A 13,206-nucleotide genomic window follows, 5' to 3' on the forward strand; every position below is an offset into this window, starting at 1 on the left:
ATGTTCGCTAGTGAAGGTATATGAGGGCTATCTGCGTTAGCAGTGTAAGACTAGAGGGAAGGCAGCTTGTCATCGCCACCAACTCTTGGGTTACTCTTTTACCAACGAACAGTGAGATTGATTGCTACATTGTAAAGTCCAAACGGCTGAAAGAGCAAACATGTTTGGTGTAATGGGGATTCGAGTCACGACTCTCAGTTTACGTAAACACAACCAAACCTGCGTACTCTGAGATTTATAAAAGCGAGACAAAATAATTACTTTTAAAACATCACAATTAGTTAAAAGTATGCGATAAGTTAAAGTAAATTATTTTGCAGAAGTGTTTTACTTGGTCCCAGTTTCTATAAGAAGATGATTTTGCATAATAAACTTCAATATAACTGTAACTTCCAAAAACTGTATTTCAAAAAACAAATCATTTGACCTATACACTAATTGAATTAACATAAAATATAGAAATAAGCCTGCATAAGTGTGATAAAATAGAAAAGTTATTTAAAGAAACAAATAATACAATCAAAATATTTGTTTACCTTTCTCTCAAGCTCTTCTTTCTAATCCTAAAATTTTTGGGATGTTCTTTGACTTTAAGTAAAAGCTAAGAATTAATCAATTAATTGACAATTAAGAATTCCTGGGAAGTAGTTTTGCTTGATTCTTCCTTAGTAACACATTAAACAACAGTGATATTAATGTATAGGGTGGTACTGAGAGATTACAGACTTTAAATTAATGTATTAAGTAGCTATAACATTAAAGTGAGCTGTTCAATTTTTTTGTCCAAGAATTACGAAAATATTTTAGCGCCAAAAACCTTTAAAACAGAGCATGTTCACCCTTTCAGCCTTTAAGGTGTTACGATGTGTCAATCAATCCAATTTTTCGTTGGTAAAGTGCAACTTATGAAATGGTGGGGGGTTCAATTGATTGCTGCTAGAGAGTCTTTCGCTGCTAAATTAGGAACAGTTAGTTCAGAGAGCCCTCTAGTAGCTTTGTGTGAAATTCCAAAATAAATTATCTTTTATATTATCTAAAGCATAATTATTTTAAAGGTTTATTTTGTACTACTATTATAACTTGATTTTAAATAGTGTTTGTACGTACTATTTGTTTTCCATGATAAACAAGGTTTCTATAGTATGCAAAAAGTTTTAAACTCATTCTATTATTTAATAGCTGTAAGTGGAGATAGCATCTAATTGTACCTGGACCATAATGTGTTAAATCCATTACTATAATTGATGATAAATGAATTGATGTCCTTACTGCCCAACTGAGTATAATTAATTAGAATAGGAACAGTAACTACTGATCTTTTACAGCATCAAATTTATAGCCACCTAAATACGGCCATTGTTTTCATACTTATTGAATTAATCATATAAACGTCCATCCAATCTCTACGACTGTTTTACTTAACGACAATTTCGTTAACCGCTGAATCTGTTGCCAAGTTTATCACATAACACAATTAATAGCGTGTGCTGATTCTGTGTTTGTTATCTGCAGCTCTTAAAACTTTTCCAATTCTCCGAACAAGCTCAGATTTTGGTGAATATAAGATTTGTTGAAATTTATTATTAGTTAAACTCTGGTCATCCAGATAGAAACAGTCTTTGCCAGATCTATATTCTCAGTGCAGTTGTTTGTCAACATCGAAATGCAGCACACTTTTCAAATTATATAGCTCATTACGATGAGTTCAAGCGCTAAACGTAATTGTTGGTCCATCTTCTACTTGGTATACCGATCATTGTGCTAGTTTTGTTTTTGAGACGTCAGTAATAAAGGAGTTAAATTGTATGTAATGCTAGTTATTTCCTGTACTCCCCACGCTTGGCCATGCCGGGCCTTTATTGTTAACGCAACTATCAAGATTCTCACTTAACTCGGGTGTTATGTAAGTCTAATCGACAGCATATCCTACTAAATACCAAATATTTTAACTATAACATTAAAATATGTCAGAGCTGTGTGCATTTAAAAATGATTTATACATTTGTTAATACTCTAGAAACAAATAATATTTTGCGTAAGTTATCATAGAACAACTTGAACAAATTGTTTTCATAATAGTAAAAAAATAAATTGATTTAAATCTTTTCAAGTTTATCTAGGGCTACCTGTGCTAGCCGTCCCTAATTTAGCAGTGTGAGACTAGAGGGAAGGCAGCTAGTCATCACCATCCACGTCAACTCTTGGACTATTCTTTTACCAACAAATAGTGGGATTGACCATCACTGTATAACGTCCCCACGGCTGAAAAAGCGAGCATGTTTGGTGTGAAAGGGATTCGCACCTGAGACCCTCAGATTACAAGTAGAATGTTCTAACCACATAACCATGACTGGCCAACTTCTTAATTTAAATCTTTTATAACATGCAAGATTATGTAATAAAGTATATCGTATTATTATAGAAAGTTTATTTTTGGTCGACAAAAAGTAAAGTATATTTCTATTTTATTGTTTTGTTTTTAGGTGTTATGTTGCAAGCAAACTATGTGGTAGTTTTGGTTATTCGATTAATATTCATTGTTGTCGTCCCCATAAAGAGTTACTTTCATTGTGTTGCATTTAATATTTTATAAATGTACTGTGACGATGGAATGCCTATGTATTTTAAAATCAAATGGTGCATGAAATGTATACACTGTTTTATCAGGGTGTACCAATTGATTTTAAAACACAGGCATTCCATCGTTACAGTACATTTATAAAATATTAACAAATGCAACACAATGAAAGTGTAAGGAATGTATACAGTGTTTTATCAGGGTACACCTCAGTGTTTTATTACCAACAAAGAAATGATTAAACACGATGAAATACATTATATCACTTCCCGATTTTACAGTAAAAAGGTAAATATATTTTTAAAAATTTCATATCTTGTTAGGCTATTGTTATGTTAGAGCAAAGCTACACAATGAGCCATCTACGTTTTGTTCACCGCGAGAAAACGAACCTCGAACTTTAGGATCGTAAGTCCAGAAACATACCTCCGATACACTGAAAGCCATCTTGCAAGAAGACTTGTATCAACATAAGCGCTGCTTCTTGATTATTACTTTCGAAGTTATTAAACCTACATTTGTTTAGTGATGGAGCTCATGGTGATAAATTAATTAAAGCAACTGTGAGCCTGTCTTCCTTTGTTTCAGACATATCGACTAGAAAGTTCTATAATGTCCTTCTTGTGTTATTTTGACTCACCCAAGAAAATTGTTTATTTTAATTTTTATACAAAGCCTGGTTCATTTAGTTAATAGAATTTACTTCCACTCAACTTTGTTTCAATCCTTCAAAACCTTCAAGTTAAACATTTCATTCTACGAAACCTTTACGAGTATTCTTCATTTAATTATTACAATACATTCTAATCGGTATAAGTAAAAACGTTGAAGATTGCACTTAATTACTTGTACTTATCTTGGGGTTGATTTTTAGTTTTGATCTAAAGTAACTTTCAATGATCAGAAGTTTTATAATGTTAATAACTTAAGAAATGTGTTTATCGATTGTATGAAATGTTTTACTTGGTAAAAAAATTAAAGAAATTCACTTAATACCAACTGAATAAATACATTTTATTAAACCTTGTTTAAAAATAATACATTCTGTCATAAATTACAATTTAAAATGATAAGCTACTCTGAAATAACTATATAAATTTCTTAGGATAAAACATATTTCTCAGGATCATCGTTTTAATGACTTGTTGAAGTGTGATGTTTGAATTAAAGTATTAAACTTATTTTCAACTTGTGAAATTAATGACGGATATAATTAATTAATACATAGAGTTTAATTGAAGATTTATCAAGTAGTTTATTATTTTTCGATTATTAAACTTGGCAATGTCAATAAAATTGTTTTACTGAATACCAGTTCATATTTTATTTTAGTATTTGATGTTATTTCGCTCACATGACTGAAAGCAGGCTTTCTTACTTGTTATAATAAATACTATTTATTTTCAGTACATTATTGTCGTGTGTGAACTAACGCTTTAATAAAACCTAATCAGGATCCATGAATATAAACACGAACAAATATACAGAGTTCAAAAAAATAAAGGATAGTGGAAAAGCCACACGTGATATTTTGTCCATGAGGTTTGCTCTTTCTTTTCTTCGTTGTGCAGATGATGCAAGAGTTTTAGGCCTCTTTCCTTTAGCAACTATTACATCTTCCTAAAGTAGAAAAGGTAGTTTTTAGTTAAAGTTTAAACACATTTTCACGTTTCGTCATAATTCTTTGTAAAATTTATATTTTAGGGTTAAGCACAAAGTTTGCGCTATTTTAAACAAAGGTCGTTACGATAAAAGTATAAATGACTGTTTGATTGAAGTGAGATTTTCAAATTTACAAAACTAATGCTCAAAAAAGTGTATAAAACTTTATACTTTAAAAATATGTGAAAATATTGTTGAATTAAGTACCAGGTGGCATCACCAGGGGCATGCAGTGTCAATAAGTCCTACATTTCCATGAAGGCACTGGTCTTCTGTCTGCCGACTCTTCTATTTATTCTACAACTTTTGTTCTTCCTGGCTTTACAATATGTTATTTTGTTTTCTAGCAGACAATTTTCTCTGAATGTTGATGAAGACCTTTCTTCATAGTTATTGCTTCACTTTATTAGAAAATGGAAGTTGATATCCTGCCCAAATAGTTTGTTAAATTTGATAATGATATTTATCACCTTCATCGCTTACCCTTTCCCTTGCATGGCCTGACAGGTATGTTTAGGTGACACTGTACCTTGCATCTGTTTTGTTTTATATCATTCATTTTAGGATCTACTGCTGCTCTGAAGTTTACGCAGTATTGTTACTACTTGTGAGTCAGTCACAAATATTATGTCTAGTGATGGTTTATTTTGTTCAGTGACCCAGAGTAGAACTTACTTTTTGACTTACAGATCTATAATCATTATTTCATTTTGTGGGAAATTTGAACAATATTGCAAATTCCACTAGCCTTTTGAAGAACATTGTTGCACCATGAGACGATAAATGCCCGACATTTCCTTTAGTCTTAGAACCTTCTACGCCTGTACACCACGGAATTCAAGTAAGTGAAAAATAATTGTGTGTATTATTTTTCTGAATTACCCTCTGCTGTTTAAACTGATTTACTCATATCCCAGCGGTGACAGTTATTTATTCCACATGAGAAAATCCGATATTTGGTAGTGACGAATTATGTCAGCGGTGGCTGTATGGCATCGATCAACTAATGATTGTCTCCAGAAGTATGTTTTAAACAATCACCTTCATGTTTGAGAATTGTGAGATCGTTGCGGAATCAGAGTGTCCTACAAGGCCCGAGAAAAGAATTTTGATTGTAACCACTCCTGATGTCCTGTAATACAGGTAAGGTTAGTAAGGTGTAATAAGACAAACATAAAAGCGGTTGAAGTACATCCCGTGGCTAATCGTAAAGAGATGTTTTGTACTTTCGGTAGTGCGCATTTCAGAGTAGCTATGAACACGTGGCATTCTTCATCTCTATGTCTGGTTGTAACTTTCAACACATTAATGACTTGGATAGCTCTGGATATCGCTGTGTTAATGTAACTGGTGAAACTGAGAAGTAGAAGATACTACAAACATAGGCATTGCATTTGAACATAAACGCTACATCAAACACACAAATATCGGAAAAAATTCCCATCTCATACTTTTGGGCTCACTTTGTAAACAGGTGACTTTTATCATGTTAGTTAACCATCATGTTAAACCATGTGTGTGTGTGTGTGAGAGAGGATGAGTTCTTAATAAGTTTTCGCAATTTAAAAAAGAACAATTTCAAAAATATCCCTGAAAATCATAATAAACCAGACCACTTGCTGTAAGTTGTAATGTGTACAAATTCTAAAGTAATCAGATAGATATCTGCAACGTTATGTTTGCATTTAATTTTATATACGGCCTTATCTAAATTTGACGCATATCTAAATAGATTTATTTTAACTATAATTATTTCTAATGCAGAAGTTTCAATAATTTCAGAAATTTCTAATACAGATTTTAGTTTCAACTATAGCTATATTGTTATATCTTTTTTTACCGTCATTATCTGAAAAGTTTAGTTGATTTAAGCTACAAGTGCATAATAACATTATATTATTATTAGTTTAAGCCTTTTAATTAGTTGTCTGTATTTTTAAAAAGTATTTGTTAGTTGTGTACTTACCGCACCTTTTGCAGTTAAAAGCATATTTTGCAAACTTCTTTTGCCAGCTTGGTCGTTATATTCTCCTAGTAAGATGCTTACAAGTGCGTATTCCATCAAGGAGGCAAAAACAAAGACAGTGCATGATGACATAAATATATCAATTGCTTTAATATATGACACAGGTGGAAGTGACTTCTGCGATTGTGCATGTTGAGTCGATAACGTTAACAGGCTCGTGACACAAAGCGTGACACGAGCGGGGACAGCTTCCGGTCTGATCCAGAAAGAGATCCAGGACACGATGACGATCAAGCAGGTAGGAATGTAAGTGTGAAACATGTAGTAACCCAGACGACGCTTTAGTTTAAAAGAAACTTGAATACATGTGAAATTCCCTATTCGTGAAAATAAAATGAGTATATTAATTAAGGCAGTTAGTTGCCATAGTGATTTCATACAGTAAAAGAACATAAAAATGTAAGACAATTAGACAATGTCTATAAAATATTGTCTCAAACTGTAAACATACATCATATGGCGTATTGTCATTATCTTCTATGTACTGAGAGTATAAACATTTATTCATCGTAATTATCTTAAAATTATGGTTTATCTTCAGAATGCGTAGATGAGTCATAATCCACTATCCATAATTTAAGTCAGTAGATTTTGGGTAATATTCAATCCGACGTTTGTTTCGTTACTTCAGTACAGTAAAATTAGTTAAGACTCAGTGTAAAAAAAATTTGCATATGGCTTCTTACAGCGATCAAAGTGAACGTCTTTGTAGCAATTTCATTTGAATACAAACATCATCCTCACTTGCACCATTACAACTGTTATGCATTTTTTTCAGCTACTAAGGTGCAATTGTAATTCATTTCATAAACGTTTTTGCTTTTATTATTTTCTATGTTTTTCAACTTCAGAACGTTATTAATAGTTAAACTAGAGATTTTAAATGTCAATCTTATAAATCCTTTGCGAACAAATTACCATGTTTTAAATATTAATCTTACTTTGCTGTGTTTCAGAGATCAGCCTTACTTTGCTGTGTTTTAGAGATCAGCCTTACTTTGGTGTGTTTTCGAAATCAATCTTACTTTGCTGTGTTTTAGAGATCAGTCTTACTTTTCTGTATTTTAGACATGAATCATGGTCACAGCTACATAGAGTATTCAAAGTGTAATTTTGAAAACATTCATTATCAGCATTACACAAATCTTCATTATGCATCAACATTTTTGCTATGATATTTTAAGTGCGGTTGAATATCAAAAACTCAAATTTTATTGACACAACAATGTTTCTGTATCAACGATAAGATATAATAAATATATATATTTCACAATTAATACTGTGACATTCACAATGTTCAGGAACCCTCTTAAATTAAATGTACAATTTATTTATTGTGTTTTAAATAAAAGTTTCTAACACTTATATCAGCTATTTTTACTATATAATATGACATATTAATTTTCGTTCATAAAATAAATTTCATGTATTATGAAATGAACAAAATATGTAATGACTCGATTGAAAAAATAAACTTTTAACTTAAGAGCATACATTTCTTTAAAATTATAACTTCCAATTTTCAGTTTAACTTTAAGTCATGTAAAGGTTTAGATTTTTATTATAAAATATGATCATTTTTTAGAGAATTAAGAAGCTAAATGTTTATACAGTAATTATTAAATAAATATTTATATTCCAAGTGTACCTTTTTCATTTATCTACAGCAAATATATTTTTGTTAATGGGTTGTTAACGTAACTCGAACAACAAAATGCATAGAAATTGTAGCAGAAAGACAGACTAAACTGAAAGAAAATTATTTCCAATTTATATACTAATTACCCTGCTTAAAAAATAGAAATACAAAGACGATTTCTCTACTTTCTGTAGCTTTTAAAACTTTTTAATACGTTAATACACTTAGTACATTTTGACGTGATATGCAAACACACATTTTTAAGTCTTAAAAGTATTTTAATTGATTAGTATCCTAAATTAACCCCAAGAGCGTTTTTATAGCAGTTGATTGATATCCATGATGCACTTCAAGTTCTTAGTCTAAAATCTAAGATTTTCTGTCAACACAAGCACAGACTCTTAAGTAATGATCTTTAGTAGATGGTTGTGCTTTAATATTATATTATCTGTTGCATATTAAAAGTGACCTAAGTAGATCGTGTGTGCCTTACAATTAGGTTGTCCAAAAAAATGCCGTTTTCAACTGCGAAGTTTGGAAAAGTATAAACCATTGTTTTAAAACAATCTTTAATCAATCCTCCCAGCTTGTACAACGGTAAATCTATGGATTTTCAACGCTAAAATCAGAAGTTCGATGCCCCTCGATGGGCTCAGCAGATAGCCCGATGTGAGCTATAAGAAAAACACAAATACACTTTAATCAAAGTAAGCACCATTTACTTCAACACACTTTTGCCAACGAGTAGCGATGCTGTTTATGCTTCTGCTGTAGAAATAAGAGTTTCTATGATCATTGAACTCTTTGAAAGCTTCTCAGCTGCCTTGTTTAGAAAGCGTTTATTGTTCAAAAAGTTGTCAAAGTGCTTGAAAATCTGTAGGCGAAAGGTCTGGAGAATAAGATGGATGAGGCAAAACCTCGACTGCCAATTCGTTCAATTTTTGAAACTTTAACTTTCACAGGTTTCATAACGCCGATTTTGTTGATCTTCAGTTAGCTCATGCGGAACCAACTTATCCAACTTTTTCGTCTTTCCAATCTTACTCAGGTGGTTGGCAATGCTTGATTTGCTTGTGCCTAGCTTTTCTGCAAGCTCACGTACTGTTATGCGAAGGTCTGTCTCAACTGCTTCCCTTAATGTGTTTTCATCTAAGAATGGATTCCTTCCACAACCTTCGTGGTCTTCAAGACTTTCAAATCTTTTGAACCAACATTGAACTGTACGTTCAGTAACAGATCCATTACCGAATGCTTGGTTGATGTTCTTTGTAGTTTCGGTAGTTTTTTGTCTAAGTTTGAAGTCGAAGAGTTCAGACGAAAGTTTTTCTTGTCCATGCTGCCTTAGGGGTTGCGAAACAGCAGACAATTAAGACACCTTGTAAGCGACAAATGTTCGATTAAACCAGCCAATCAGCGATAAATTACTCAATATTCAGTTTCTAAATGTCACCGCCAGAATTCCGACATTTATTTCTAGACAACCTAGTACCTGAAATGGTGTTGTTTTTTTTTCGTGGATCAAATATATCCGTCTTTGGCTGTGGATTTAGAGTTAAGCCTCATGCTATTTACTCTGAACAGATGTCATTTAACTGATGGAACTTCAGATGATTATAATATGTCTCAATCAATTAAGTTTCCATCAGATTTTACAATAGAGCTTTTGTAATAGATGGTTAAATTAGTTCAAAATAACAAGAAATTTTAAGTTTCACTCTTTTTATAGGAGGATAATTTCTTCAAAGATTTTTCTAGAGGTCTGCTTTGATAAAAAGAACACAATTTGTTTGATCTTGGTATATACATTCTCTAATCATGCATTTAAAAATTGCAGCATCAAAATTTCAGTTACTTATCACAGGTTCTTTGTTCAAGTATTTTAAGTTGACATTGTTACTTATCGTAAATGGTATATATTCACGAGAATTTCGAAATTCATAGTTTAATTCCAGTTTCTCGGTGACTTGGCGGTAAAAGTGGGAGACTTAAGCTCCAAAATTAAGAGTTCAATACCCCGGTGGGTACAGAATAGTTGACCCATTATGCACTTACGGAATAAAGCATCCTCGACTTGTAATCCGAGGGTCTCGGACTACAATCCTCGTAACACCAAACAAGGCTTGCCCTTTCAGCCGTGGGAGCGTTATAATGTGAAGATCAATCCACTATTCGTTTGCAAAAGAGTTTGTTTTGAATTAAGCACAAAGCTACACAATGGGCTATCTGTGCTCTGTCCACCACGGGTATCGAAACCCGGTTTTTAGTGTGTAAGTCCGCATACATACCACTGTGCCATTGGGGGGGTAAAAGAGTAGCCCAAGAGTTGGCGGTGGGTGATGATGACTAGCTGCCTTCCCTCTAGTCTTACACTGCTAAATTAGGGACGGCTATCGCAGATAGTTCTTATGTAGCTTTGCGCGAAATTCAAAACAAAGCAAACCAATCTAGACGAATAACAAAATATTAACTTCAGAAATGTGATAAAAATTGTCTAAATTCATTAATAGTTGTTAATAAAAGCTATTATTTTGGTATCCAAACTCGGATTCTAGCTTTGTAAGTCCGCAGACATCACACTGTGCCACAATAGTAAGTAAAAGCAATTGTTCTACATAAAGAAAATTTATTTTTGAAAAATTGGATGTATTTATTAATTGCTAAGCTTAAGCTAAACAAAATAAGATTGACTCTGTAAAACACAACAAAGTACGACGTAGGCACACACACACATTTCGTCCACTTTTCCGCTTTGCGGCTCAGCTGCAAGTCTGAAAGCTTATAACCAGGTTTTAATAATTGTAAAGGGCACAGCACAAATAGCCCATTGTGTAGCTTTGTGTTTAACTACCAAACGAGTATTTAGCTGTATTTTATAGATCAATCTTATTTTTCTTGCGTTTTACAGATCAATCTTAATTTGTTTTGTTTTACAGATCAATCTTACTTTGGTATGTCTTAGAGATCAATCTTACTTTGGTATGTCTTAGAGATCAATCTTACTTTGTTTTAGAAATTAAAAATATCACATAGCGCAAATAGCTCATTGTGTGAGTTTGTGGTTAGCTGCAAACAAGCAAGCAAAATTATACTTTTTTCTCTCTTTTATAAAATACACTAAAGGTAAACTTACCAGTAGAATAGACTTGGGTACAATATCCTAGACGTTTGTCGATTAGAATATGTTGCGGCAACTCAATCGAATCTTCAACAACCAGGGGAGTTTCGGGTTCCCAGTCGAATACTAGATCATCGGTAGTGTATGATACTAGTATCAAAAAATAAAAACCTGGGGCTATAACAAAAAACATCGGTGACACAAGAAGATACAAAAATATACTTAAATATTGTTATATGTATATTTAATTAGTTTGGGTGATTTACTTAACGAACTATGGACGTAAGATATAATCGATATAATGGAAATGAAACTAGTTTAGCCTATTGCTAAGGCATTCAGTAAGATTGAAAACTTGCGTATAACAAAATGTCAGTTTGAATTTGATTATCTGTAAGATAGACACAGTTATAGTACACGTAAGGTAGACAAAAGTAGGGCAATTAAGAATAATAATATAAAAGTAAAGAAAACTGCAGATGAAAGTTGTTTTTTATCAAGGACTAAGCTAGACTGATGAGACTGATCATGCTTAAAACTTTAGTGTAAATTTACTGAGCGAAGAACTATGTGAGTATGACATTTTTTTTTGAAGTAACCAAATAGAATTTAACAATATATTAATATAAATACACGATCAGTTATACAACTTACGAATTTTTAATCGTACGAAATTTAAAGTTTTATGTTAGTTATAACAAAATCTCTTAACACTTACACAGAGATTGCCAACGTTTATTATCCATTTGGTGCCTGATCCGAATTCTTACACTTGTATAACCAAGATATATTCAGTATACCTCATTTTGATACTTCATCAGAAACATATAATTAACAATTTCAAAGTTACTTTATTTTTCCATTGCCCATTCACATAAAAAAGTCAAACAGTTTCTTACGCATCTTAACTGAATGAACTAGCTTGTTTGGATTAATACACTTGGATAAAAAGTAATGGAGCGTATATTCTAATCTGAAAATAACTGATTACTTTCATAAGCAAAATATAAGCCATATTTTTACTTACAACTTTCTATTTTCATAGTACAGATTTGCGTATCATGTGGATAGGTTTCGAACGTCATGGCACAAGATAAGATAAGTGTTAATCTATAAAAATAAGCAAAGAAGAGGTAGGATTATCAAGGTCATTTCTGAAAAAAAAAGAAGTAACGATTTATAAGTGTTTATCCTTTTATAAGACACTGTTTTGAATTTGATGTTTTTATTAAAGATGCTACGGAGCTTTTCAACATTTTTATAATATTGACCTTTAACTAATGAATGATTGGAACTTTAAGCCAAGACAAACTGTGAAAAAATACAGTAGTAAGTAAATTTCGAAGTGTAATTTCCACATATTTGATAGAAGGTCAGGTGTTCAATTTACATATATTGACAGTAAAAGATCAAGTGTTCATTTTATACACATCTCATAGTTAAAGTTCAGGTGTTTAATTTTTATATATTAATAGTTAAAGATCAGGGTTTAATTATTACACATTTATATTAAAAGTTCAGGTGTAAAGTAGGGTAAAAGGTAAACAAGAAGAAATCCTCAATAACTGTGGCTATAATTAGATCTCAAATCTGTGAAGCTATGAAACTAAGGGTTTGAAATTTAGGAAAAGCTTAGAGCGATTCTATGAGCCACAATGCCGCGGCTCAAAAAGAATAAAAACCACACATGGTGTTTGTTGTTAACGATGAGTTGTTTAATTTTCACACATGTATATTTAAAAGTGAGTTGTACGATTATCTAGTAAAAACACACGTGCATGCTAAACATTAAAGAAACTATACTAGAATATGCAGTGGATGTATCAGAAGTACGTTTTATTATTCTTAGAGGGAATCAAATCAGTTAATGTAACACACAAACACAAACAAGTTAAAGTTATGAAAGAGAGCTGCAGAAGTAGCAGCTGTTTCATGATCAGTTACATCGTTAAAATAGATAAAATCCAGTTAACAAGATGTAACAATATTTATAAACGTATAACAATGCTTCAGTTTTCTTTTGAAACTGTTAGTTTTCTCTCTCCTAGTAAGTTTCAGGCTTCTTGAATATTCCAATCAGCTCTTAAAGCTTTTGGTTGCAAGTGCTAATTCTCAGTGTTGGTAAATGAAGACACTTAAATTGGGTTACATCAAAAGTTATGTAAAGTTTCGTCCTTAATTACGAA

The 13,206-nt window shown here is 32.0% G+C and overlaps 1 protein-coding gene across 3 annotated transcripts in view; it reads right to left on the reverse strand.

Moving 5' to 3' along the window:
• Positions 1-3,711: 3,711 nt before the first annotated feature.
• Positions 3,712-13,206, reverse strand: part of LOC143224087 (glycine receptor subunit alpha-2-like) — a 57,735-nt gene continuing 48,240 nt past the window's right edge. For 2 of the 3 annotated variants that reach the window (XM_076452549.1, XM_076452547.1), the window contains 4 exons: positions 12,048-12,130; positions 11,036-11,170; positions 6,207-6,583; positions 3,712-4,198 (listed from right to left, as the gene is read on the reverse strand). In XM_076452549.1, coding sequence (XP_076308664.1) covers positions 4,025-4,198; positions 6,207-6,583; positions 11,036-11,170; positions 12,048-12,130 — 769 coding nt within the window. In that variant the 3' untranslated portion in view covers positions 3,712-4,024. The remainder of the gene's footprint in view (positions 4,199-6,206; positions 6,584-11,035; positions 11,171-12,047; positions 12,131-13,206) is intronic. The other variant, XM_076452548.1, reaches the window with a different exon arrangement.

This window comes from Tachypleus tridentatus, chromosome 8 (genome assembly GCF_004210375.1).
Source record: "Tachypleus tridentatus isolate NWPU-2018 chromosome 8, ASM421037v1, whole genome shotgun sequence".
NCBI lineage: Eukaryota > Metazoa > Arthropoda > Merostomata > Xiphosura > Limulidae > Tachypleus > Tachypleus tridentatus.